This window comes from Hemitrygon akajei, chromosome 7, assembly GCF_048418815.1.
Source record: "Hemitrygon akajei chromosome 7, sHemAka1.3, whole genome shotgun sequence".
Taxonomy (NCBI): Eukaryota; Metazoa; Chordata; class Chondrichthyes; order Myliobatiformes; family Dasyatidae; genus Hemitrygon; species Hemitrygon akajei.
Window position 1 is genome coordinate 108,147,971 of NC_133130.1, and position 26,941 is coordinate 108,174,911.

The window sequence follows — 26,941 nt, forward strand, 5'->3', positions numbered from 1 at the left end:
TCCTGCCAACATCTTTTTATTAGATGCAATTTAATACTTGAAAGACCATAACAGTACAAGACTTGTAAGTATAAAGTACGAAGTACAAGATTAGAGGAGCCAAGCTGGCCACTATTGTGAAGGAGTGTGACAGGTCTGTACCGCTCGCCTAAGGATGACAAGGTTCAGATTAGAAACCTACACCTCAGCGTTTACAACATCTAAAGTCAGGCATGCACAGGTCACAGCAGAAGCCTTCTCAGTTGATTAGGTTAAATAGAATACAACAATTTGCTCTTGCTACAGGATTTCTTTTTACAAATACATTTCACTATTTGTTTGATCTGGAGTAAAAAAAAACTTTACAAATAGATTGTGTTCTATAAAATAGTCAGATTACCACACAGAGCTAACCATTATTCTCAAGGTAATAACTTCCTGACATCCTAAATGTTGAAGTGCAAATCTTGTAATAGCAAAAATATATAAAATATGATCCGTTCCCCGTAATTTTTAAACTGAACTGTCCGAAGCAACCATTGCTGAGTTCTGATATTATATTCAACCTATGGCAATTCATAACTGGATGTAATGAGGAAAGAAAAGAGTGTCTTAAATGTTTCAATAGTGCATTGATCATGCGTGGGGCCCACTGTGTTTGCAGGTGCTCGGTAATATAAAACATATTATTAGTGACACTGTATGGAATGTTTTTACATGGGTGACTATGACTTGTGGCACAAGTCTGATATCCTCCATAGATAGCCTTAAGCTCCCCTCTTTTCCCAAAGAAACACTTTCTGTAATCTATTTTTGGCACCGAATAATCACTTATGCGCCACTGCACGTTATATCAGATTAAAGGTGGCTTTTCTTCAAGCTCTGGAAAAGTTATTGAACAATTACATGACTAACAATCTGGTTCACTGCTCAAGAATGCAGAGGATCAAAAGAAATTCTCAAAAATTTGGACACTTCCATATAAAATTTAGACAAGAAAAAGATACGTTGGCTGTGGGCCCAGCCACTATTCTAAGTGAGGTGCTCAGAGAAAGTACTTCCAATGTTTGTTTCTCCGCCCACGGGAAGGCCATGGACTGCTATCCAGGAAGCTTTACATCGATTCAAACTCATCCACCCTCTGCTTGGTGTTCCCCCTCCGGATCTGGCGCAGAGTCTTGTACTTGTCCTGTCCTTTCCGCACGTTTTCCAGGTGGATGATGTCATTGGAGGTTTTCTTGCTATCATCCCTGGACTGGGCCAGTTCAGTGCTCAACAACTGGGATGGAAAGGAGAGAAAACATACAACTTGGATCAACCAACCCACCCAAGGCAATTGAAACCCGGACAAAACTTATCACTCTTGTTTCCACCTCAGTGACTTCCTGCTGATGATTCTGTCTACTGAACACTAACCATCCAGCCTCAAGACTCCATCCACCACCCGTTCTCTCAAGTACCACCTTCTTCCTTCAGCACACCAGACCGCCCTGAATTGTTATGATCTGAGACTGTCCTTCAGCCCTCCTAACGTACACTGGCTCGCTGAAGATCAACCGCTCCCCCACCCCATCATCCCACGAACTGTCCTATCAAGCCGTGCTTCAGATCCACACACACTGGCCCGGATCGCAATCACTCCTGTGTACCAGATATCCTCATCACCTTTTGCCCAAACTGTTAACCCTTCAGCAGCCCAAACAGAACAGTCTCCTCCGTTGTCAGCCCTGCCTCTCTACACCAATCACTGCTCCTCTCCCACGTGTGCATTCCCTCGGCTGCCGGCATCAAGGATCAGCCCGTGTTTCACCATTCCACAACACCTTCCCCGTACCCAGTAACAAAACCAGGATCAGCCCGTGTTTCACCATTCCACAACACCTTCCCCGTACCCAGTAACAAAACCAGGATCAGCCCGTGTTTCACCATTCCACAACACCTTCCCCGTACCCAGTAACAAAACCAGGATCAGCCCGTGTTTCACCATTCCACAACACGTTCCCCGTACCCAGTAACAAAACCAGGATCAGCCCGTGTTTCACCATTCCACAACACGTTCCCCGTACCCAGTAACAAAACCAGGATCAGCCCGTGTTTCACCATTCCACAACACGTTCCCCGTACCCAGTAACAAAACCAGGATCAGCCCGTGTTTCACCATTCCACAACACATTCCCCGTACCCAGTAACAAAACCAGGATCAGCCAGTGTTTCACCATTCCAACACACGTTCCCCGTACCCAGTAACAAAACCAGCCCAGCACACAGCTCATACCCTGAACCCTTCCCCTGGTGACATCCCGGCCTTGCCCAACACCCCTCGCCTGTCCAGCCGCAGGCTAACCCCCAAACTCCCTCGCCCATCCAGCACCGGCCTTGCCCAACACCCCCACACATCCAGCCCCGGCCTTGACCAACACCCCCACACATCCAGCCCCGGCCTTGCCCAACACCCCCACACATCCAGCCCGGCCTTGACCAACACCCCCACACATCCAGCCCGGCCTTGACCAACACCCCCACACATCCAGCCCGGCCTTGACCAACACCCCCACACATCCAGCCTCGGCCTTGACCAATACCCCCACACATCCAGCCCCGGCCTTGCCCAACACCCCCACACATCCAGCCCGGCCTTGACCAACACCCCCACACATCCAGCCCGGCCTTGACCAACACCCCCACACATCCAGCCCGGCCTTGACCAATACCCCCACACATCCAGCCCGGCCTTGACCAACACCCCCACACATCCAGCCCGGCCTTGACCAACACCCCCACACATCCAGCCCGGCCTTGACCAATACCGCCACACATCCAGCCCGGCCTTGCCCAACACCCCCACACATCCAGCCCGGCCTTGCCCAACACCCCCACACATCCAGCCCGGCCTTGACCAACACCCCCACACATCCAGCCCGGCCTTGCCCAACACCCCCACACATCCAGCCTCGGCCTTGACCAATACCCCCACACATCCAGCCCCGGCCTTGACCAACACCCCCACACATCCAGCCCGGCCTTGCCCAACACCCCCACACATCCAGCCCGGCCTTGACCAACACCCCCACACATCCAGCCCCGGCCTTGCCCATCACCCCCACACATCCAGCCCGGCCTTGCCCAACACCCCCACACATCCAGCCTCGGCCTTGACCAATACCCCCACACATCCAGCCCGGCCTTGCCCAACACCCCCACACATCCAGCCCGGCCTTGCCCAACACCCCCACACATCCAGCCCGGCCTTGACCAACACCCCCACACATCCAGCCCCGGCCTTGCCCATCACCCCCACACATCCAGCCCGGCCTTGCCCAACACCCCCACACATCCAGCCTCGGCCTTGACCAACACCCCCACACATCCAGCCCCGGCCTTGACCAACACCCCCACACATCCAGCCCGGCCTTGCCCAACACCCCCACACATCTAGCCCCGGCCTTGACCAACACCCCCACACATCCAGCCTCGGCCTTGACCAACACCCCCACACATCCAGCCCGGCCTTGACCAACACCCCCACACATCCAGCCCGGCCTTGACCAACACCCCCACACATCCAGCCCGGCCTTGACCAACACCCCCACACATCCAGCCCGGCCTTGCCCAACACCCCCACACATCCAGCCCGGCCTTGACCAACACCCCCACACATCCAGCCCGGCCTTGACCAACACCCCCACACATCCAGCCTCGGCCTTGACCAATACCGCCACACATCCAGCCCGGCCTTGACCAACACCCCCACACATCCAGCCTCGGCCTTGACCAATACCGCCACACATCCAGCCCGGCCTTGACCAACACCCCCACACATCCAGCCTCGGCCTTGACCAATACCCCCACACATCCAGCCCCGGCCTTGCCCATCACCACCGGCCCTCACCATCAGCTGCTGCTGCACCCGCTCGTTCTTCTCCACCTCGGTCATGCGTTGCTCCTCAATCCTGTGGTCCAGGATGCCCTCTGAGACCAGCTCAGCACTGTCCGAAGAGTGGTTCTCATCAACATCATTCTGGTCAGGCTCCTCCGGGACCTCGTAGACGGGAGGGGGTGGGGGAGGGGGCGGGGTGGACAGCACCATGTGTAGCTCCTCCTTGGTCTTCTCCAGATCCTCTTGGACGGTCTGTGCCTGTGGTGGAGATGAAGTCAGTGCCCAGCCTCTCAACGACCACCTGTGCCAGGGGGCACGTGCCAGGCCCTGGCCCGCGGCTGCCCCTGCTTCCAAATGCAGGAGGTGCCCCATTGAGAGAGAGAGTCTCGCCCCGTGCCCCAGACCCACCTCTCAAGGGTGTGTGTGTGCGCGCGAAGGCAGGCGTGTGCACGTACTCTTGTGGGTGTGCGTGTGCTCACGGGTGTGTCTCATGCATGTGCACAGGCCGGCATGTGCACGTACTCTTGTGGGTGTGCGCGTCAGGGCGTGCGAACCCTTCGGGGGTGCGCCCACGTTAACAGAATTGCCACAGGAGATGGTCTCACCCGATGCTGCCATTCAAAGGCTTCCTCCTCCTTCATCCTCCTGGCGTCCTCCAGCTCCTCGATCTTCGCTGTATATTCAGACAACTCTGCGGCCTAGTACAAACAGCAAACTCAGTGAGAGCCCCCCACTGCACTACGCCCCTCAGCTGAGAGGCACAGAAACCACGTTACCTCCGCCCTGGCAGACACCCCACCCCCGGGACAGGCGCCGGGCGGTTTGACAACTGAAACCATCAGCAGACAGCTCGGGCCCATTTCTCTCTGCAGAGTCACCGTCCGACCGGCTGAGGGATTTCAGCACCGTCTGCTCATGTTTCCAATGGTTAGCACCCGCAGACTTTTCACTCCACACACAAAGATTTCGCTGGTAACTGATATTCAGGTTAAGACTCCCTCCCCACTGGAATGCGGATGAGGGAGTCACTTTGGATACGGGGGGGGGGTCTCTGTCACTCCAATGCCTCAGACCTCGGCCCTCTTACCTACTGCAGACCCCAGGCTTCATGCCTGACAGGATAATGAGGGTGAGGTGAGGGGAGTGAGGGGTGGGTTGGGGGTGGACTGGTGTAAGGGGGAGTGAGGGGTGTAAGGGAAGGGGGGGTGTGCCAGTGTCTGAGGAGGGCAAGTTGGTGTGCAGGGAAGGAATGGAGGGTGAGTTGATGTATGGGGAGGAAGGGAGGGTGAGTCAGTGTATGAGGAATGGTTTGAGAGCCAGTGTACGAGGGAGGACGAACCAGTGTCCGGCAGCCACACCCCCCACTGGTCCCGGTATTTACCAGCTGCTCCTGGCTCTTCATCTGGTCCTCTGCTTGCCTCTGCAGCTCCTCTTTGGCACGCAGGGCCTCCAGGCGTTCGAACTCCAGCCGCTCGGCCTCCGCCTTGGCTCTCCTCCTCTCGTCCTCCAGCTGGGCAGCTCTCTGCATCTGATCGGCGAGGTCTAGGATCCCAGACAAAGAACCATTCACCAGTCATGGTGGGCAGAGGGCTCGACCGTCAGCCAGCCCCTCATTACGATCCTGGCTGAGTTCCAATCCCAGCCCCAAAAACCCGACATCTCTAACACCCACTGACCACCACCAGGTCACACCAAGTCTACTGCCTGTTGACATCAACCCCCTCTCACATCAGCAGCAAGCGAAGGCTCTGGGCCTGTACTTGCTGGAGTTTAGAAGAATGCGGGAGGATCTCATTGAAACCTATTAAATGTTGAAAGGCCGAGATAGAGTGGACATGAACAGGATGTTTCCTTGGGTGGGGGACTCTAGGACCACAGGGTACAGCCTCAGGATAGAGGGATGTGCATTTAGAACAGAGAAAAGGCGGAATTTCTTTAGCCAGGAACTGCTAAATCTAGGCCAGGTCACTGGGTTCATTTAAGGCAGAGGTGGATAGGTCCTTGATTAGTCAGGGTACGAAAGGTTACCGGGAGAAGACAGGAGAGTGGGTTAAGAGGAAAATGGATCAGCCATGATGAAGTGGTGAGGCAGACTCGAGGGGCAGAATGGCCTGATTCTGTTCCTATGCCATATGGCTTTATGGTCACTCGACAGCTGTGACTCTTCTGACGGGATCTACTCTACTTTTCAGTTGCCCTTCTCCAGCTTCCACTCAACGTCAAGAATATCAGTAGGAGAAGCACTGATGAGTTGGGACGTTATTTCTTAGAATGTAGGGGACTGATGGAGTTTTGCTAGAGGAATACATAATTATGAGGGTATAGATAGGGGAAATCCAAGCAGGTTTTTTCCACTGAGGCTGGGTGGGACTACAACCAGAGGTCATGGGTTAAGGGTGAAAGGTGAGAAGTTTAAGGGGAATATGAGGGGAAACTTCTTCACTCAGAGGGTGGTGAGAGTGTGGATTGAGCTGCCAGAGCAGGTGGCGCATGCGAGCTCAATTTCTATGCTTCAGAGAAATTTGGATAGGTACACGGATGGTAGCGGTATGGAAGGCTACGGCCTAGTCGATGGGACCAAGCAGTTTAAATGGCTTGGCACGGATTACATGGGCCAAAGGGCCTGTTTCTATGACTCTATCAAATCTGCTCTCCTATTCAGTAAGATCATTGCTGATCTGGTTGTGGACTTTGCTCCATCGATTGGCCTTCTCCCCATAACCCTTAATTCGCCTGCTACTCAAAAGTCTACCTGACTATGAAGTTCCTCTGGCTTACGGGTGTTCCGATGCAGTGGTCACTGGGCAGGACTCGGTGACCAACCCCCGTGTACCCGTGAGACAAGGCTGGCCACTTACCCTGCTCAGCTTTCTTTGTCTGATCCTCGTAATGTTTCAACTTCAACATCAGGTCACGGGCTTCCCTCTCCATCTGCTCCTTCTCCCTCTCCACCATCTCTCTCTTTTGCTTCTCCTGCACCAGCTGTGCTCTGCACACGAGACGGCAAGGTTAGTGTTACCAACATAAACGTCACGTCGGCAAGACGCAGACTTCCCTGGTGGGACGGAGTTTCGAGGAGTCGTTGCCAGTGCGGAGGCTGCACAGACTGATATCAACGTAATGCACACGTTTCGGGCCGACACCCTTTATCGGGACCGGAAAGGAAGAGGGAAGGCACCAGAATAAAAAGGTGGGAGGAGGGGAAGGAGGATTACAAGAAGGCGAGAGATGAAGCCAGGTGAGTAGGAAAAGCAAAATGGTGGAAAGGAATCTGACAGGAGAGGAGAATGAACCATGGGAGAAAGGGAAGGAGGAGAGGACCTAGGGGGAGGTGATAGGCAGGTGAGAAAAGGTAAGAGGCTAGAGTGGGGAAGAGGCAATGGGGAAAGGGGAAATTTAGTTCTACCGGAAGGAGAAATTGATATTAATGCCATGAGGTTGGAGGGTGGCACAAGAGGAGGCCATGGACTGACAAGTCGGAACAGGAATGGGGACAACAATTAAAACGGTTGCCCACTTAGAAATTGTGCTTTTGCTGGATGGAGTGGAAGTCCCCCCAATGTAGAGGAGGTCGATTCAGGAGCACCAGACACTACGGACAACCCCAGCAGACTCACAGGTGAAGACAGAGCTGGGATCAGATTAAGATAGAGTCATAGAAACGTATAGCACAGAAACTGGCTCTTCGGCCCACCAAACCTGTGTTGAAACTTGTAAACTGCTTACTCCCGTTGACCTGCAGTGGGTCCGAAGCCCCCCATACTCTAACTATCCATGTCCCGTGCAAGCTTCTCTTAAATTGAGCTCGCATGCACCACTTGCACTGGGAGGTCATTCCACACTCTCCAACCCTCTGAGTGAAGAAGATCGCCCTCATGCTCCTCTTAAATATTTTGCCTTTCACTCTTAACCCATGACCTCCAGTTGTAGTCCCACCTCAGCCAAAAAAGCCAACTTGCATTTACCGTATCTATATCCCTCATAATTTTGTATACCTCTATCAAACCTCCCCTCAATCTTCAACATTCCAAGGAATAAAGTCCTGATCTGTCCAACCTTTCCTTCTAACTAGGTCCTCCAGACCCCGCAACATCCTTGAGAATTTATTCGAGCATGGAAACGACCTCTTGGGTCACTGATTCCACCTACTCTCGTATTTACTGCAATCCTACCCCCACCTCCCCACGCTTTCATTAAAAATCCAGGCCATGCTCTCTTCTCACTGCTGCCATTGGGAAGGAGGTACAGGAGCCTCAGGACCCACACCACCAGCATCAGGAACAGTTATTACCCCTCAACCATCAGGCAGGAGGTACAGGAGCCTCAGGACCCACACCACCAGCATCAGGAACAGTTATTACCCCTCAACTATCAGGCAGGAGGTACAGGAGCCTCAGGACCCACACCAACAGCATCAGGAACAGTTATTACCCCTCAACCATCAGGCAGGAGGTACAGGAGCCTCAGGACCCACACCACCAGCATCAGGAACAGTTATTGCCCCTCAACCATCAGGCAGGAGGTACAGGAGCCTCAGGACCCACACCACCAGCATCAGGAACAGTTATTACCCCTCAACCATCAGGCAGGAGGTACAGGAGCCTCAGGACCCACACCACCAGCATCAGGAACAGTTATTACCCCTCAACCATCAGGCAGGAGGTACAGGAGCCTCAGGACCCACACCACCAGCATCAGGAACAGTTATTACCCCTCAACCATCAGGCAGGAGGTACAGGAGCCTCAGGACCCACACCACCAGCATCAGGAACAGTTATTACCCCTCAACCATCAGGAAGGAGGTACAGGAGCCTCAGGACCCACACCACCAGCATCAGGAACAGTTATTACCCCTCAACCATCAGGCTCCTGAACCAGCGTGGATAACTTCACTCACCAACTCTGAACTGATTCCACAACCTACGGTATCACTTTCAGGATCTCTACAACTCATGTTCTTGATATTTATTGCTTGTTTATTTATTATTATTTTGTTTATTTCTCTTTGTATTTGCAGAGTTTGTCTTCTGCACACTGTCCATTTGTTCCTCATTGATTCGATTGTGTTTCTTTGTATTTACTCTGACTATGAAGGAAGTGAATCTCAGCATAGTCCATGGGGATGTACGTCATAATAAATTTACTTTGTACTTTGGGGTGTGTGAGGAATCCCCAGCACTCAGAGAAAGCCCATGGGGTTGCAGACAGAACGTGCAAACTCCACAGAGACAGCAGACGAGGGCAGGGTTGAATTTGGGTCCCCAGAGAAGTGAGACAATGGCTCTCCCAGTCGTGTCACTTACTGCCCCGATACAAATATTTTATAAAACACTTCTACTTGTTTAAAGATCGCAGATTTTAAACATTAATCTAACCAAGAGATTCAGATCCAAGTCCAATACACTGACAAGGAGAGAAATTTACTTCAAAGTTCGAGGGCGGAGTTAGTCCTGAAGCAAGAGAGTGACTGAAAGTTTCAGAAAGGAACATCAACCCACTTTCCATCCCATCCCCAATTCTCCTGTCAGAATATTAACTCCTGTGTCTCCTTTCACCACCCCCCCATATGCAGATTCTGTACAGCAACATCCTTCTGAAAACCAAGTACATCACATCCACTGGCTCCCCCTCATCCACCCAGGAAAGGACGTCAGTTCGTCACTCTGGCAAAGGGAAGTCCATAGGAGTCTGATATTTTCACACAGCTGGCCTCTCAGACTCCATCCGCTGACCACGCCGACGGGCAGGAATCCTGCTCTTTGTCCGCACACACTCTGCCCGGTGAGCAGTTTTAATCATCGCGTTACAACTTAACACTACAGAGCCCAACCGGTTTTCAGATGCATGTGGTTACTGGGTGAGGGGCAAGGGAGGGTCACTGTGGCTGTCTACCGTGAAACATCTCCCTGACTGCTCGCCAATGGAACGTCGTCTTCCATCCGAGGCTAACATTACCTCATTCACTAAGCCGCTGGATTCCTCTCCTACATTACCCTCCGTGTTGGGATTCTCCTGTGGTTAATGTGCCGTCACCTCATTGCTCAGCCTCCCTACCTCTCCAGCTGCTTCTTGTGCTTCTCCTCCCGAGCCTGAGCCTTCATCTGCTGCACCTCGATGGTGTCGGGCTTCCGCCGTCTCATGTACAGCTCGTGGTTGCCCATGCACAGCTGCAGGATCCTCTTGTTGATCCTCAGGCGAGAAGCATAGAAGACAAAGTCCTGCGGGGACGGGTAGAGAGAGAGAACGTGGTCAGACACAGCCGGGGGCCGAGGTCGCCTACACTGGGGTCTCTGTGACACCCACAACCTCCCCTGTAGGGTAAAGAGAGCTGGTCAGACACAGCCGGGGGCCGAGGTCACCCACACTGGGGTCTCTGTGACACCCACAACCTCCCCTGTAGGGTAGAGAGAGAGAACGTGGTCAGACACAGCCGGGGGCCGAGTTCGCCTACACTGGGGTCTCTGTGACACCCACAACCTCCCCTGTAGGGTAGAGAGAGCTGGTCAGACACAGCCGGGGGCCGAGGTCACCCACACTGGGGTCTCTGTGACACCCACAACCTCCCCTGTAGGGTAGAGAGAGAGAACGTGGTCAGACACAGCCGGGGGCCGAGGTCACCCACACTGGGGTCTCTGTGACACCCACAACCTCCCCTGTAGGGTAGAGAGAGAGAACGTGGTCAGACACAGCCGGGGGCCGAGGTCACCCACACTGGGGTCTCTGTGACACCCACAACCTCCCCTGTAGGAGAGAGAGCTGGTCAGACACAGCCGGGGGCCGAGGTCACCTACACTGGGATCTCTGTGACACCCACAACCTCCCCTGTAGGAGAGAGAGCTGGTCAGACACAGCCGGGGGCCGAGGTCACCTACACTGGGGTCTTTGTGACACCCACAACCTCCCCTGTAGGAGAGAGAGCTGGTCAGACACAGCCGGGGGCCGAGGTCACCTACACTGGGATCTCTGTGACACCCACAACCTCCCCTGTAGGAGAGAGAGCTGGTCAGACACAGCCGGGGGCCGAGGTCACCCACACTGGGGTCTCTGTGACACCCACAACCTCCCCTGTAGGAGAGAGAGCTGGTCAGACACAGCCGGGGGCCGAGGTCACCTACACTGGGATCTCTGTGACACCCACAACCTCCCCTGTAGGAGAGAGAGCTGGTCAGACACAGCCGGGGGCCGAGGTCACCTACACTGGGGTCTTTGTGACACCCACAACCTCCCCTGTAGGAGAGAGAGCTGGTCAGACACAGCCGGGGGCCGAGGTCACCTACACTGGGATCTCTGTGACACCCACAACCTCCCCTGTAGGAGAGAGAGCTGGTCAGACACAGCCGGGGGCCGAGGTCACCCACACTGGGGTCTCTGTGACACCCACAACCTCCCCTGTAGGAGAGAGAGCTGGTCAGACACAGCCGGGGGCCGAGGTCACCTACACTGGGATCTCTGTGACACCCACAACCTCCCCTGTAGGAGAGAGAGCTGGTCAGACACAGCCGGGGGCCGAGGTCACCTACACTGGGGTCTTTGTGACACCCACAACCTCCCCTGTAGGAGAGAGAGCTGGTCAGACACAGCCGGGGGCCGAGGTCACCCACACTGGGGTCTCTGTGACACCCACACTGGGGTCTCTGTGACACCCACAACCTCCCCTGTAGGGTAGAGAGAGAGAACGTGGTCAGACACAGCCGGGGGCCGAGGTCACCCACACTGGGGTCTCTGTGACACCCACAACCTCCCCTGTAGGGTAGAGAGAGCTGGTCAGACACAGCATCGACCCCAAATGCTGCACCTGCCCATACACCTCCTCTCTCACCTTCATTCGAGGCCCAAACAGTCTTTCCAAGTGAGACAACACTGCAACTGTGAATCTGCTGGGGTTGGCTATGGCGTCCGGTGCTCCCAGTGTGGCCTCCTCTACAATGGTGAGACCCGCCAAAGATTGGGCGACAACTTTATCCAGCACCTCCGCACCATTCACCCCAAACGTGACTTCCCGTTGGCCAACATTTTAATTTGCTTCCCATTCCTGTTCCAACAGATTAGTTCACGGCCTCCTCTTGTGTCAAGATGAGCCACCCTCATCTTCTGTAACCTTATATTCCGTCTGAGTATCCTCCAAACCGATGGCATGAATATCGATTTCTGCTTCCATTAAACAGATTTCCACCTCACCCCTCTTCCTCTATTCCGCACTCTGACCTTTTACCTCTCCTCACCTGCCTGTCACCTCCCCTGGGTCCCTCCCACTTCCCTTTCTCCTATGGTCCACTCTCCTCTCAGATTCTTTCTTCTCCAGCCCTTGACCTTGGCTTCACCTATCCAGCTAACTTCCTCCCCCTCTCTCCACTTCCTTCTCAGTCAGGAAGCAGGGTTCCTGACCCAAAATGTCGACTATCTTTTCATTTCCAGCTGCCTGGCTCCTGCTGAACTCCTCCAGCATTTTGTGTGTGTTGCTTTGGATTTCCAGCATCTGCAGATTTTCTCCCCCCAGAGGAAAGAGCCTGGTTCCATTTACCCTCTCTAACCCCTTCATAATTTAGTATACATCTATCAAATCTCCCCTCACTCTTCTACATTCTGAAGAGTACAGTCCTAACCCATTCAGTCTTTCCTTATAACCGAGGTCCTGTAGTCCCGGCAACATCCTTGTAAATTTTTTTCTGATAGACACAGAACAGGCCCTTCCGGCCCAACGAGCTGCACCAGCCAACGACTCACCTGTTTAACCCCAACCTAATCACAGGACAATTCACAATGACCAACCAACCTACTAACCGGGATGTCTTGGAATTTGTCAGAAACCGGATCACCTGGAGGAAATCCACACACTCACAGGGAGAACACACAAACTCCCTGCAGAAGAGTTTGAAAGAGAGAGGGGTAATGGGAAGATCCCCGTCCCCTTATTGGAACACTTCAGAAGCAATACAGGGAGACTGATATAATTCCCAGATATGAACTCACGGGACACGGGATCCGGAATTTGGAAGGGAAAGTTCACCGTGGAGCTGGCAGGTCTTATTGCCGCCTGGAATGTCCAATTCCATATTGACTTAACATCAGTGCCCAGTGCAGCGGGCCAGGGAGATACAGGCAGCAGCGACTGTAGCCTCTGTTTAACAGATACAAGTACTGATCCCCCAGGTCTCAGGCCAGCAGACCGGGGGGGGGCTTGGTTCTCTGGGTTAAACCTTCAGATAATGGGGTCCAGAGAGGGGCTTGGTCAGATTATGTGAGGTCACCCTTCATTGCACTAATTACAATGGGTTGTTATCCCCAAGTCCCACAATGGCTGACACACTTCAACAAATTCAAATATAGAGCAATTATTCAGTATCACTCACTTTCTAACAAAGGTTTTACAGGCAATCCCACTTAACCTCAGCTACATTTTTCCTCATACACAGTACTGTGCAAAAGTCTTAGGCTCATGTATGTAGCTCGGGTGCCTAAGACTTTTGCACAGTACTGTAGTAATTTTACATATTGCACTGTACTGCTGCCACAAAAAAAAAACAAATTTTACGACAAAATAAAAAAACACGAAATGCTGGCAGAACTCAGCAGGCCAGACAGCATCTATGGGAGGAGGTAGTAACGACGTTTCGGGCCGAAACCCTTCATCAGGAGGATTTTACGACATGTGTGAGTGATGATAAACCTGATTCTGATACGGGTCTCTCTTGTGGAGTGAGAGAGGGAAGGGGGCAGAGAGAAGGGAATCATGGTTGGGAAAAGGGGAAGGGAGAGGGGAGGGGACAATTTGTAATGATCAATAAGCCAATTGTTTGAAATCAAATGACCGTGCCTAATGGCTCAGGACTGGGTGTGTCTGCACCTGCACCACCCCCTCACCTCTCCCACCTGTCCAACACCCCTTCCGCAGCGCTCCGCCCTCGCCATTCCCAACATCCTTTGCTCTGGTCAGATTTACAAACTCGCTCTCTGCTCCCTGTTGACAAATACAGTTCTGTGCAAAAAGCTCAGGCACCCTAGCTACTGTGTATATAAATGTGCCAAAGTGGTTTGCACAGAACCGGAAGTGTACATTCATTTCTCATTTTCTACCTTTTACCAGTTCATTTTCACAGCTGGAAGGTTTTCACTTGTGTAGTTTTTCAGGGCTTGGTTCTTTTAACTATTTTTATTAAGAGTCGGATTTGACCACGTGAAAAGAATTGGGAAGCCGGCACAGTTGTAGGTGTGTGAGCATGGGGGGGGGGGGGTTGCCTTAGTGTGTGGCAGGATGCAGGGAGCCGCTCAGGAGGGCGGGCAGGGAAGTGGCAAAAGCAGGTGACCGACAACAAGGATAGGGAGAGGGGTGGGTGGGAGTGTAGAGGACCAATGGATTCGTATGGAAGGAGGCCGAAAAGACGTGTGGGATGTTTCTCTCTATTAGCCCAGACAAAGAAGAAAAGAGCGGGGAGGTTATCCTGGAACATGGTTAAGCACCATCATCACTACACTATGACAGCTCGGGGCAGGAGTTCAGAGTTCAATTTCACGTCCTCCACATGGAATGTGTAGGGTTTGCTTGGGTGCTCCAGTTTGCTCCCAGAGTCAAAACAGGTTCATTACCCTTTGTAAATTGTCCCGTGATTAGATTAGGATTAAACCGGGTTTGCTGGGTGACTCAGCTCAGAGGGCTGGAAGGGCCGACTCTGTGCTGTGTCACTATAAAAATGTATATATTAAAAAGACACACTAGTTAGCCCACAGGGTGAGTTATGCATGCAGTCCTGGTCACCACTCTACAGGAAGAATCCGTTGGTGCTTATGGAGGTACAGAGGAGATTCACCAGGACGTACTCTGGGTTGGAGCTTTTCTATTCCGAGAAGAGACTGGATAGATTGGGCCTGATCTATCCAGAGCAGTGGAGGTTTAGAGTGGATAGGATTGAGGGGACATTTATGTTGGGAAGGTATGGATAGCGTAGACTGCAGGGAACTTTCCCTGATATCAGAAGAAGATAAAACCATATGTTTAGAGCAAGGGGGAAGATGTTTACAGGGGATTTGAGGAGGACTTTTTTCTCATCTAGAGAGACGTGAAGAAGAGCTATTGACAAAATTTAAGAAGTATCCAGAGAAACACTTGAATCACCCAGGCATAGAAGGCTACTGGCCAAGTGCTAGGAGATGGAACGGTGTACAAGCTTTGTACTCTGCAAGTTTCCCTTTTGAAGGCCTCCCACTCACCAAGTACACCTTTGCCAGAAAATAGCCTGCCCAATAAACATTTGCCAGATCCTTTTTGATACCATCAAGATTGAGCTTTCTCCAATTTAGAACCTCAACCCATGGACCAGTGAAACGAATGGCATCGTGGTCACTGGATGCAAAGTGTTCCTCTACACAAGCTCCTGTCACCTGCCCTGTCTCATTCCCCAGCAGCAGATCCAGCATCACAAGCTCTCTCCATGGGACTTCGATGTATAGATGAAGGAAACTTTCCTGAACACATTTGACTAACTCTATCCCATCTAGTCCTTTTACAGTATAGGATTCCCAGTCAATAAATGGAAAGTTAAAATCACTTACTATAACAACTTTATATTTCTTGCAACAGTCTGCAATCTCTTTACAAATTTGTTCTTCCAAATCCCTTGGACTGTTGGATGGACTGTAATATAGGCCGATTAACGTGGGCACCTTTCTTATTTCTCAGTTCCACCCACAACGCCTCACTAGGTTCTCCAGTCTGTCCTGACGGAGCACTGCCGTAACATTTTCCCTGATTGGTAACCACCCCTCCTGCTCTATGTTCTGAGTGCCGTGCTCTGGGCTGGGATCAAAGTCTTTCTGCTTGCATTAGTCAACTCTTCATCAGGCAGCTTTGAAGAATTTTCAAAGGACAGTGGATTAGCCAACTGCTCAGGCTCCACACCGGACCGATGACAGAAACGCACAGGATCACAGGCCAACAGGCCTCCTCTCTCACTTATTATATTAATGGAGGATCTTGAACAAAGACTTGTAGCCAGAGCAGATGATGTTGCAACTTCTCTGAGGACCAGGGTGGTCTGGAAGATCTGGGCCGCAGATGACTGACAGTGGCCTCATCGTGCGGTCACAGAGCCACAGGCAACATGTCAGGCTGCTTTTCACAAGACTGCCCACACCCTGCCCCAGTACAGTCAGGTTTACCAGCAAGCAGGAACCTTGGAGGCCTTAACCTCAACTCCAGGAGCTGTGACGATCGAGGTCAAAGGCGGATGAGGAAACCGTTGGCTAGTGACCACACACGTGCCAATCTATACTCTATGTGAAGCAGCACAGAGTTTATTCTGTGAGGGGCCTCAGATTACCACGTGGTTCAGTATAACCATTACCCACTGACCAGGAACCCACCACTGATTACATCAGAGCCCTACACCCTGCCTCATCCAGTCATGAATGGTGCCGGACAATTAACTAATGGGAGGGGCAAATATCTCCCTTTCCCCACCCCCCCAAATAATTAACCAGCTAATGGAGGTGCAAATATCTCCCTTTCGCCAGCCCCCCCAGATAATTATCCAGCTAGCGGGAGGGGCAAATACCTCCCATTCCCCCCATCCCCACCCCAGTGCCGTGAACGCTGAAGTAAGGCTTAAGTATTCAAGTGAGGAGTAGATAGCCCATCCAGCGGCTATCCTCCTGTTCCTCAGTAAGACCCTTTCCCACTCATCCCCCTCCCAGCAAGTGCACGGGAATATCTGCACCAAATCACCAACCCCGGGTCACGGTCCCCAGGTCAAAATCCCAGAATGCCCTGCCCTACCCAACAGTACCGTCACCAGAAAGAAAGCAGCAGGCTAGGGCCAACTCAGAGATGGGTAACAACTGCTGGCCATACCAGTAACCAGCTCATTCATGAATGAAATTAAAACGGACTACAGGACATTCCCCTTGTGCAGAATGAGAGGCAGAAACTTGTAATCAATACAAGTAATTCTATCAAGGGCAAACAGAAAATACATGAACCGTGTTACTGGGTAATAACTGAATACTTCGAGTGTATCTTGTGGATTTTGGGCTGCTAATCATGAAAATCACTGAAATTTCCCTACCACGCACCATTAAAAAAAAATCGCCTATATTTGTTATTTCAATTCAAGTCAGGATAACTGATGCCAAGATTAAGGTAGTATTTTATAGGTCCACAAAATCAAACAGGTCGTCAGTGATGGGAAATTTGAAGAACTTCTAGTGGGAAGAGAGAACATCACACGGAAGACATTCAAGGATGTTGTTGAAATTTTTCTGGGCAACGACAGAGCACCAAACTACATGCTCCAAGCAGACAAAACCATGAAGTGCAACATGTCACTACAGATTCATTTTCTGCATTCCCGTTTACACTTCTTCCCTGCAAATCTTGGCGCAGTCAGTGACGTGCACGGTGAAAGGTTTCACCGGGACATTGTGGTCATGGAGAAATGGTATCAGGGCAACTGGAATCCAACAGTCCTGGCTGATTATCGTCAGACAGTTCAGTGAGAAACCTCAGACACGGAGTACAAATGAAAATCATCAACAAAACATTTTTAACTTAGTTCAACTACTGCAAAGTGTCGGCATCGTTACACAATTAAACACATTATATTCAATAAAAGTTAATTTCTTATTTCTCCATATCCTTACACGATTCAAGTACCCTGAAATTATATTTGTGTTCCAGTGGTCTATCATAAACAAAAGAGTTCTATAGAAGCAATTTGGAAAAAAATAATTTTCTGGGGTGTTTACTTGAGCCTAAAGTAACAGTTCTATTAAATAAAACTTTTGAAATGCAATCCTAATCAATCTGTTGACATTTTCTCTCTCTAAAGCTCAAACCCCAGAAAGCAGACTCACAGGGGCCTTCTTGTCGATGGGCTTGATGACAAACTTCTTATCGTTGAAGGAAATGTTGCGGATTTCACTCCAGGGGAAACCAATCTTTGGTGTCAGCCTGAGATTAAAGAGAATACAAGTAACTGTCACTAGAGTTAAAAGACACTGCTGAAGTTGGAAATACAAAATAAACTTTGAAAATGTTTGAAATAGTCAGTGGGTCAGACAGCATCTGTGGGGAGAGACAGAGAGTCAGCGTTTTGGGTCCTCTTATCTGAAGTAGCAGAATGAGAGCTCTTGTGCTCAAGTTTAAGGATCCCAAAGGTGGAACCACAGGTAGACAGCTGCTGAAAATGGTATACAGGATGCTGGCCTTCATCAGTCAGAGGACATGAGCATTCAAAGTCACGGCATAACCTTATAAAATATTGGCCGGGCCAAACGGGAGAATGGTCACCACAGTATAGTGAGGATGTGATTGCACAGCACAGAAATACAACTGCAGATGCTGTGGATCAAAGAATACGTACACAATGCTGGAAGAACTCAGCAGGTCAGACAGCATCCGTGAGAAAAGAGTAGCCAATGTTTCGGGCTGAGACCCTTCATCAGGACGCTGCCTCAGATAGAGGGGGTCAACTATCAGGTGAGGGCTGGGCTTGCTTTCCCTCGAATGGAGGCTGAGGGGGACGGGAAAAATTACAGAGGTATAGACGAGAGTGAGTTCATGATGTAATATAGGAAAGGAGAGGAAGAAGATTCATAGAGAGCCGGTGACAATGTGGGGTGGGGAAGGGTCTGAATTCAATCACTCAGTTTGTCCCAGAACAACCTCAAATATGTCCAAAGGGAGGACAACATCATGTGTTTCCAGTGGGTTTCAGACAGTCCATCTGACGACAAACTCCAGGCAATTATTGCACCATTTTTGTTAAAAGCTCCCTCCACTTGCTCATTGATTCTAACACTGGAACGTCAGTAGGGGTGTAACTGTGAGCTGGTCTCACTGAGGTCTTTAACACTTCACTCTTCATCACCTCCCACATGAAGTAATTATACCCTCTAAGGAAGATCCTGAAGGGTCTCAGTCCAAAACATCTACTGTTCACTCTTATCCATCGATGCTGCCTGACCTGCTGAGCTTCTCCAGCACTTTGTGTTGCTTTGGATTTCCAGCATCTGCAGATTTTCTCCTATTTGTGATACCCTCCAATTTTCCAGTCTAAGCTATTTTTGCTTGGTATTGTAATCTCGTCTTTGAAGACGAGGGATACCGGGTAAAATCCTAAACTCTGTTGTGGTTACAGACGATTAAGAGCATTTGGAAAAATACGAGGAACCGTCAGCATGGCTTTGCGCCAGATAAATCGTATCGTGGATGTTTTTGACTAAGGTAGAGCAGTGGATGTTTTTGATGAAGGTAGAGCAGTGGATGTTTTTGAAGAGGTGACGAAGGTAGAGCAGTGGATGCTTTTGACGAAGGTAGAGCAGTGGATGTTTTTGACGAAGGTAGAGCAGTGGATGTTTTTGATGAAGGTAGAGCAGTTGATGTTTTTGAAGAGGTGATGAAGGTAGAGCAGTGGATGTTTTTGATGAAGGTAGAGCAGTGGATATTTTTGACGAAGGTAGAGCAGTGGATATTTTTGATGAAGGTAGAGCAGTGGATGTTTTTGAAGAGGTGATGAAGGTAAAGCAGTGGATGTTTTTGAAGAGGTGATGAAGGTACAGCAGTGGATGTTTTTGAAGAGGTGACGAAGGTAGAGCAGTGGATGTTTTTGAAGAGGTGATGAAGGTAGAGCAGTGGATGTTTTTGAAGAGGTGATGAAGGTAGAGCAGTGGATGTTTTTGAAGAGGTGATGAAGGTAGAGCAGTGGATATTTTTGACGAAGGTAGAGCAGTGGATATTTTTGATGAAGGTAGAGCAGTGGATGTTTTTGATGAAGGTAGAGCAGTGGATATTTTTGATGAAGGTAGAGCAGTGGATATTTTTGATGAAGGTAGAGCAGTGGATATTTTTGAAGAGGTGACGAAGGTAGAGCAGTGGATGCTTTTGAAGTGGTGACGAAGGTAGAGCAGTGGATATTTTTGATGAAGGTAGAGCAGTGGATGTTTTTGATGAAGGTAGAGCAGTGGATGTTTTTGATGAAGGTAGAGCAGTGGATGTTTTTGAAGAGGTGACGAAGGTAGAGCAGTGGATGCTTTTGACGAAGGTAGAGCAGTGGATGTTTTTGACGAAGGTAGAGCAGTGGATGTTTTTGAAGAAGGTAGAGCAGTGGATGTTTTTGAAGAGGTGATGAAGGTAGAGCAGTTGATGTTTTTGAAGAGGTGATGAAGGTAGAGCAGTGGATGTTTTTGATGAAGGTAGAGCAGTGGATATTTTTGACGAAGGTAGAGCAGTGGATATTTTTGATGAAGGTAGAGCAGTGGATGTTTTTGAAGAGGTGATGAAGGTAGAGCAGTGGATGTTTTTGAAGAGGTGATGAAGGTACAGCAGTGGATGTTTTTGAAGAGGTGACGAAGGTAGAGCAGTGGATGTTTTTGAAGAGGTGACGAAGGTAGAGCAGTGGATGTTTTTGAAGAGGTGATGAAGGTAGAGCAGTGGATGTTTTTGAAGTGGTGATGAAGGTAGAGCAGTGGATGTTTTTGAAGAGATGATGAAGGTAGAGCAGTGGATGTTTTTGAAGAGGTGATGAAGGTAGAGCAGTGGATGTTTTTGAAGAGGTGATGAAGGTAGAGCAGTGGATGTTTTTGAAGAGGTGACGAAGGTAGAGCAGTGGATATTTTTGATGAAGGTAGAGCAGTGGATGTTTTTGAAGTGGTGATGAAGGTAGAGCAGTGGATGTTTTTGATGAAGGTAGAGCAGTGGATGTTTTTGAAGAGGTGATGAAGGTAGAGCAGTGGATGTTTTTGAAGTGGTGATGAAGGTAGAGCAGTGGATGTTTTTGAAGTGGTGATGAAGGTAGAGCAGTGGATGTTTTTGAAGTGGTGATGAAGGTAGAGCAGTGGATGTTTTTGAAGTGGTGATGAAGGTAGAGCAGTGGATGTTTTTGAAGTGGTGATGAAGGTAGAGCAGTGGATGTTTTTGAAGAGGTGATGAAGGTAGAGCAGTGGATGTTTTTGAAGAGGTGACGAAGGTAGAGCAGTGGATGTTTCTGAAGAGGTGATGAAGGTAGAGCAGTGGATATTTTTGACGAAGGTAGAGCAGTGGATGTTTTTGAAGAGGTGACGAAGGTAGAGCAGTGGATATTTTTGACGAAGATAGAGCAGTGGATGTTTTTGAAGAGGTGACGAAGGTAGAGCAGTGGATATTTTTGACGAAGGTAGAGCAGTGGATGTTTTTGAAGAGGTGACGAAGATAGAGCAGTGGATGTTTTTGATGAAGGTAGAGCAGTGGATGTTTTTGAAGAGGTGATGAAGGTAGAGCAGTGGATATTTTTGAAGAGGTGACGAAGGTAGAGCAGTGGATGTTTCTGAAGAGGTGATGAAGGTAGAGCAGTGGATATTTTTGACGAAGGTAGAGCAGTGGATGTTTTTGATGAAGGTAGAGCAGTGGATGTTTTTGACGAAGGTAGAGCAGTGGATGTTTTTGACTAAGGCAGAGCAGTGGATGTTTTTGAAGAGGTGATGAAGGTAGAGCAGTGGATGTTTTTGAAGAGGTGATGAAGGTAGAGCAGTGGATATTTTTGACGAAGGTAGAGCAGTGGATGTTTTTGATGAAGGTAGAGCAGTGGATGTTTTTGATGAAGGTAGAGCAGTGGATGTTTTTGAAGAGGTGATGAAGGTAGAGCAGTGGATATTTTTGACGAAGGTAGAGCAGTGGATGTTTTTGAAGAGGTGATGAAGGTAGAGCAGTGGATATTTTTGACGAAGGTAGAGCAGTGGATGTTTTTGAAGAGGTGATGAAGGTAGAGCAGTGGATATTTTTGATGAAGGTAGAGCAGTGGATGTTTTTGAAGAGGTGATGAAGGTAGAGCAGTGGATGTTTTTGAAGAGGTGACGAAGGTAGAGCAGTGGATATTTTTGACGAAGGTAGAGCAGTGGATATTTTTGAAGAGGTGATGAAGGTAGAGCAGTGGATGTTTTTGACGAGGTGATGAAGGTAGAGCAGTGGATATTTTTGAAGAGGTGATGAAGGTAGAGCAGTGGATGTTTTTGAAGAGGTGACGAAGGTAGAGCAGTGGATATTTTTGACGATGGTAGAGCAGTGGATATTTTTGACGATGGTAGAGCAGTGGATATTTTTGAAGAGGTGATGAAGGTAGAGCAGTAGATGCTTTTGAAGAGGTGACGAAGGTAAGCAGTGGATATTTCTGACGAAGGTAGAGCAGTGGATATTTTTGACGAAGGTAGAGCAGTGGATGTTTTTGACGAAGGTAGAGCAGTGGATGTTTTTGACGAAGGTAGAGCAGTGGATGTTTTTGAAGTGGTGATGAAGGTAGAGCACTGGATATTTTTGAAGTGGTGACGAAGGTAGAGCAGTGGATGTTTTTGACTAAGGTAGAGCAGTGGATGTTTTTGATGAAGGTAGAGCAGTGGATGTTTTTGACAAAGGTAGAGCAGTGGATGTTTTTGATGAAGGTAGAGCAGTGGATATTTTTGACGAAGGTAGAGCAGTGGATGTTTTTGACAAAGGTAGAGCAGTGGATGTTTTTGATGAAGGTAGAGCAGTGGATGTTTTTGACAAAGGTAGAGCAGTCTACGTCGATTTTAGTAAGGCCTTCAGAGGGTCCCTTATGCTAAATTTATCCGCAGATTAACATGCATGGGGGCCACAGTGTCTTTGCGGTGTGGTACTAGCCTCATTTGCCATTGTCAAGGACTCTGTCAAATGGTGCAAGCTGAATCATCCGCAGCTCAACATCAGTAAGACAAAGGAGATGGTGATGGACTTTAGGAAGAGTAAGCCAGCACTGCTCCCTGTTACTATTGATGGTGAGGACCTACAAGTACCTGGGGGTGCACCCGGATGACAGACTTGACTGCAGCACCAACACAGAGGCTGGAGTTGCCTCAACTTCCTGAGGAGACTGAGGTCCTTTGGAGTAGGCGGGCCTCTCCTTCACATGTTCTACCAGTCTGTTGTCACCAGTTCAACCTTCTATGCAGTGGTGTGCTGGGGCAATGGCATCAACATGGGTGATGCCAACAGGCTCAATAAACTGATTAGAAAGGCTGGCTCTGTTATAGAAGCCAAACTGGACACACTGGAGGCTGTGGTAGAACAAAGGATCCTCTGGAAAATCCTGGCAATTCTGGACAATGATTCTCACCTTCTGCATGCTGCCTTGGCTGAACAGAGAGGCACTTTCAGTATCAGGCGGAGACAACTGCGCCACTCCAGAGAGCACTATATGCAGTCATTCTTACCCTCGGCCATTCAGCTCTATAACGAGTCAACCTATAGCTGGGGAAGTGATGCCCCCCCCCCCGTTAGACCCTTAGACTTATTTTTTGATCTTTCTACTTCTCTTCTAATATTTGTATATCTGTGCACTTGTAATGCTACTGTGACACTGCGATTTCCTTTGGGATCAATAAAGATATTTATCTATCCATCACCCTCCAGGCCATCTTCAAGGAGCGATGCCACAAAAAGGCAGCATCCCTCACGGAGGACATGCCCTCTCCTGAAGACACACACTCAACAAATCAGGAACAGCTTCTTCCCCTCCGCCACCAGATTTCTGATTGGACATTGAACACCACCTCACTACCTTTTCTTTTCTCTTTTTCCACTTATTTAATTTAAATACACACACGCATGCTTCTTGCTGTAATTTTTAGTTTTTATTATGTGTGCAATGTACAGCTGCCTCATACAAACAAATTTCATGACGTATGCCGGTGATATCAAACCAGATTCTGATTCAGAACTGGCTTGGCTATAGAAGGCAGAGGGTAGTCAAAGGGTTTAGTTTGGGCTGGAATCGTTACCAGTGGGGCTCTGCAAGGAACACGTACACAACGCTGGAAGAACTCAGCAGGTCAGGCAGCATCCGTGAGAAAAGAGCAGCCAACGTTTCGGGCCGAGACCCTTCATCAGGGCTCAGCAGGGATCCTTTCTGAACCTCTGCTGTTTGTGACGCGTCAATATGATCCAGTTGAAAATATGAATGTGTGGATTATTACATTTGTTGATGCTATTACGATGGTGGATAATGTAGAAGGTTGCCAAACAGAACATGGGACATAGATCAGTTGCAGATATGCAGGTGGAGAGATCAAATGTAAAGGGAAAGTATGCAACTCACAGAAGGACCGTTAAGAGTGTTGATGTACAGAGGGATACTGAGATCCAAGACCATGCCTCCCTGAAAGAGGCTCCACAGGCCGAGGCCGAGGCCGTGCCAAAGGCTGCCTTTGCCACACTTGCCCTTATTAGTCGAGGCACTGAATTTAGAGCCAGGACGTTATGTTGCAGGGATATAAAACTGGTCAGGCTGCATCAGGAGCACTGTGACCCAATTACAAGAAGGATGTGGTTGGTGGCTTTGCAGTGGGGCAGAAGAGATGCTGGATGCCCTCTGCATTAGGGGGTATGTGCCATGAGGAGAGGTTAGACAAATTGAAACTGGATTCTTTTCTGGAGTGGTGGGAGTTGAGGGGAGACCCGATTGAGGTTTATAAGATTATACGGCATTGATAAGAGCTTTTTTCCCCAGGGTTAAAATGTCTAATACTGAAGAGAATTTAAAGTGAGAGGGGATAGGATCAAATGAGATATGCAGGGCAAGATTCTTTTTTCCTCCCCCCCCGCCCCCCCCACACACAGGAAGTGCTGGCTGCCTGGAGTGGCACGAGGGTGAAAGCAGATTGTAAGTGTTTAAAAGGCCCTTAGGAACATGAATATGCAGAGAATGGAGCGATATAGACAGCGTTTATGCAGAACTGATTAGGTGTCATTAGCTCAATTAATTTGGCACACCACCATGGCCCATTCCTGTGCTGTACAGCCACGGTAGTGCAGTGCTTAGCTTGGGGCCTCGGAGTTTGGAGTTCCATTCTGGTGGCGTCTGTAAGGATGTTGTACGTTCTCCCCGTGACCGCGTGGGTTTCCTCCCACAGTCCAAAGTTAGCAGGTTGATCGGTCATTGCTCTGTGATTAGGCCAAGTTGAACAGGTGGGTTGCTGAGCCAGAAGGGCCTGTTCCACACGATCTCAAAATAAAGTAACTGAACAGGGGAGTGTTTTAAACGGTGAGACTGCAAACAGGCTTCTCGGCTGGGTGGGTGACCTTCCATTAGACCATAAGACGTAGGAGCGGAGTTTGGCCCATCGAGCTTGCTCTGCCATTCCATCATGGCTGATCTCCATTCTGCTGCTTTCTCCTCGCAACCTCTGATCCAGGACCTATCAAACCTCCGCTTTAACTGTACCCAGTGCCTTGGCCTCCACTGCCGTCTGTGGTAATACATTCCACAGATTTACCAGCCTCGGCCCAAGAAATCAAAGGGAAAATAGTACAGAATATTATAGTGCGATTTCACAGCGAGAGCCGGAAACCACAACGGGTCAGGCTAAGTTTTTTCGGTGAAATATCGCGCATCTCTCCACGGACGCAGCCTGTCCTGCTGAGTTCTAATTCCATTTTGGGTTATTATTTATAATTTTGAGCCTCTGCTGTTGTGGCGTTAGGCCAAATGTGGGACGAGTTAGTTCTTTCATGGAAACGACCAGCACAGATTTTATGGAGTGGATTATTCCACAATTAGAGGTTACAGGCCACAAGACAGGAAGATGGATTAAGACGCAGGGCGAGCAGGGCCAGAGGGGGAGACGGGGTGCCCCGCGAGGGGTGGAAGGGGGCCACTCTCAGTCCAATCACTGAACTCTAACTGTGAAGCATCATCTCCCCTTGCCCAGCCCAGAGGTGGCAAGAGAACACCAGGGTGGCTGATGGAGCAACAAGAATATGCTGGGTTAGCAGCAGCTGTGGGGAGAAAGGAGTTGTCGAAACCTCTACATCAGGACTGACTGGACCAGCAGTTAACTGCCACTGGTGATCCCTCCGGTACTCAAGGCAAGTACATCTGTCCTGCCTAAGCAGAGTCGAGGAAACAAGGTCTTCCCTAGTTTCCAACTGAATGCACGCAACATCCATCTCCGCGAGAGTTCGCCGCACTGCGGGACAAGACAAAAGCGGTGGGTGTGGCCCTCAGCTGATGCAGGCTGGTGCTGAGAAACACTCTCAGCTCTAGGCCCCAGTCACAGGCCGGCAGCTCAGACTACATCTACCCGCCCAAAGCTGAAAGACAAGATGAGCAAAGGCCATTTGGAAAACGTTGCTGGAGAATGGTTCAACAGGGGAAAAGGCCTCAGCAGACTCCCTTTCCGAAGTTCTCAACCCAGCCTCGAGCACGAGCACAGTGAACGCATTCACGACAGCTCGAAAAACCAGTCCAGGGAGCCATGGTTACTTTGGAAGATAGTGATTCAGTGAGAACAGCTTCTGTATTCATCCAGAGTTGCCACACCCTTTACCAGAAGACCAAAACATTATGAAAACCAGTTGTTACTCTAGATGCCGTATGTGAAGGGCCATTCCTCTGAAACTGGATATTATCCAGCTAATAACCTGAAGGTTGAGTTGGTGGCAAGGAAGGCAAATGCAATGCTAGCGTTCATTCTGGGAGGACGGAGTAGAAAAGGGTTCTACTCTGCAATGCTGAGGGTTTATCGGGCACTGGTTAGTCTGCACTTGTAGAGTGTTGTGAGCACCTTCAGGCCCCTTCTCCACGAAAGGACGTGCGGGCATTGGAGGAGTTCCAGAGGGGGTTCATGAAAATAACTCTGGGAACAAAAGGGTTAACATGTGAGGAGCGTTTGATGGCTCTGGGCTTCTACTCACCAGAGTTCAGGAGGAGGAGGAGGAGGAGGAGGGCGGATCTCACTGAAACCTATCAAATATTGAAAATCCTATGTAGAATGGACGTGGGGGAGTCTAGCACCAGAGGGCACTGACTCAGAATAGAATGACATCCTTTTAGAACAGAGATGAAGAAGAATTTAGTTAGCCAGAGGGTGCTGAATCTGTGGAATTCGTTGCCACAGACAGCTGTGGAGGCCAAGTCACTGGGTGTACTTAAAGCAGAAGCTGATAAGTTCTAGATGTTAAAGGTTATGGGGAGAAGGTAGGAGAAGGGGGTCGTGAGGGATGAGTAAACAGCCATGATGGAATGGCGGAGCAGACTCGATGGGCTGAATGGCCTAATTCTGCTCCTATCTCTTATGGTCTAATAACACCTGCCCACTCCAAATGGG

The 26,941-nt window shown here is 49.7% G+C and overlaps 1 protein-coding gene across 1 annotated transcript in view; it reads right to left on the reverse strand.

Annotated features, from left to right (window-relative positions):
- LOC140730780 (ezrin-like) overlaps positions 1–26,941 on the reverse strand; it is an 81,783-nt gene continuing 54,842 nt past the window's right edge. Inside the window, exons 7-13 of the mRNA XM_073051662.1 lie at positions 17,702–17,798; positions 9,911–10,074; positions 6,715–6,845; positions 5,238–5,398; positions 4,462–4,554; positions 3,869–4,114; positions 1–1,258 (exon numbers count right to left, since the gene is read on the reverse strand). Coding sequence (XP_072907763.1) covers positions 1,094–1,258; positions 3,869–4,114; positions 4,462–4,554; positions 5,238–5,398; positions 6,715–6,845; positions 9,911–10,074; positions 17,702–17,798 — 1,057 coding nt within the window. The 3' untranslated portion in view covers positions 1–1,093. The remainder of the gene's footprint in view (positions 1,259–3,868; positions 4,115–4,461; positions 4,555–5,237; positions 5,399–6,714; positions 6,846–9,910; positions 10,075–17,701; positions 17,799–26,941) is intronic.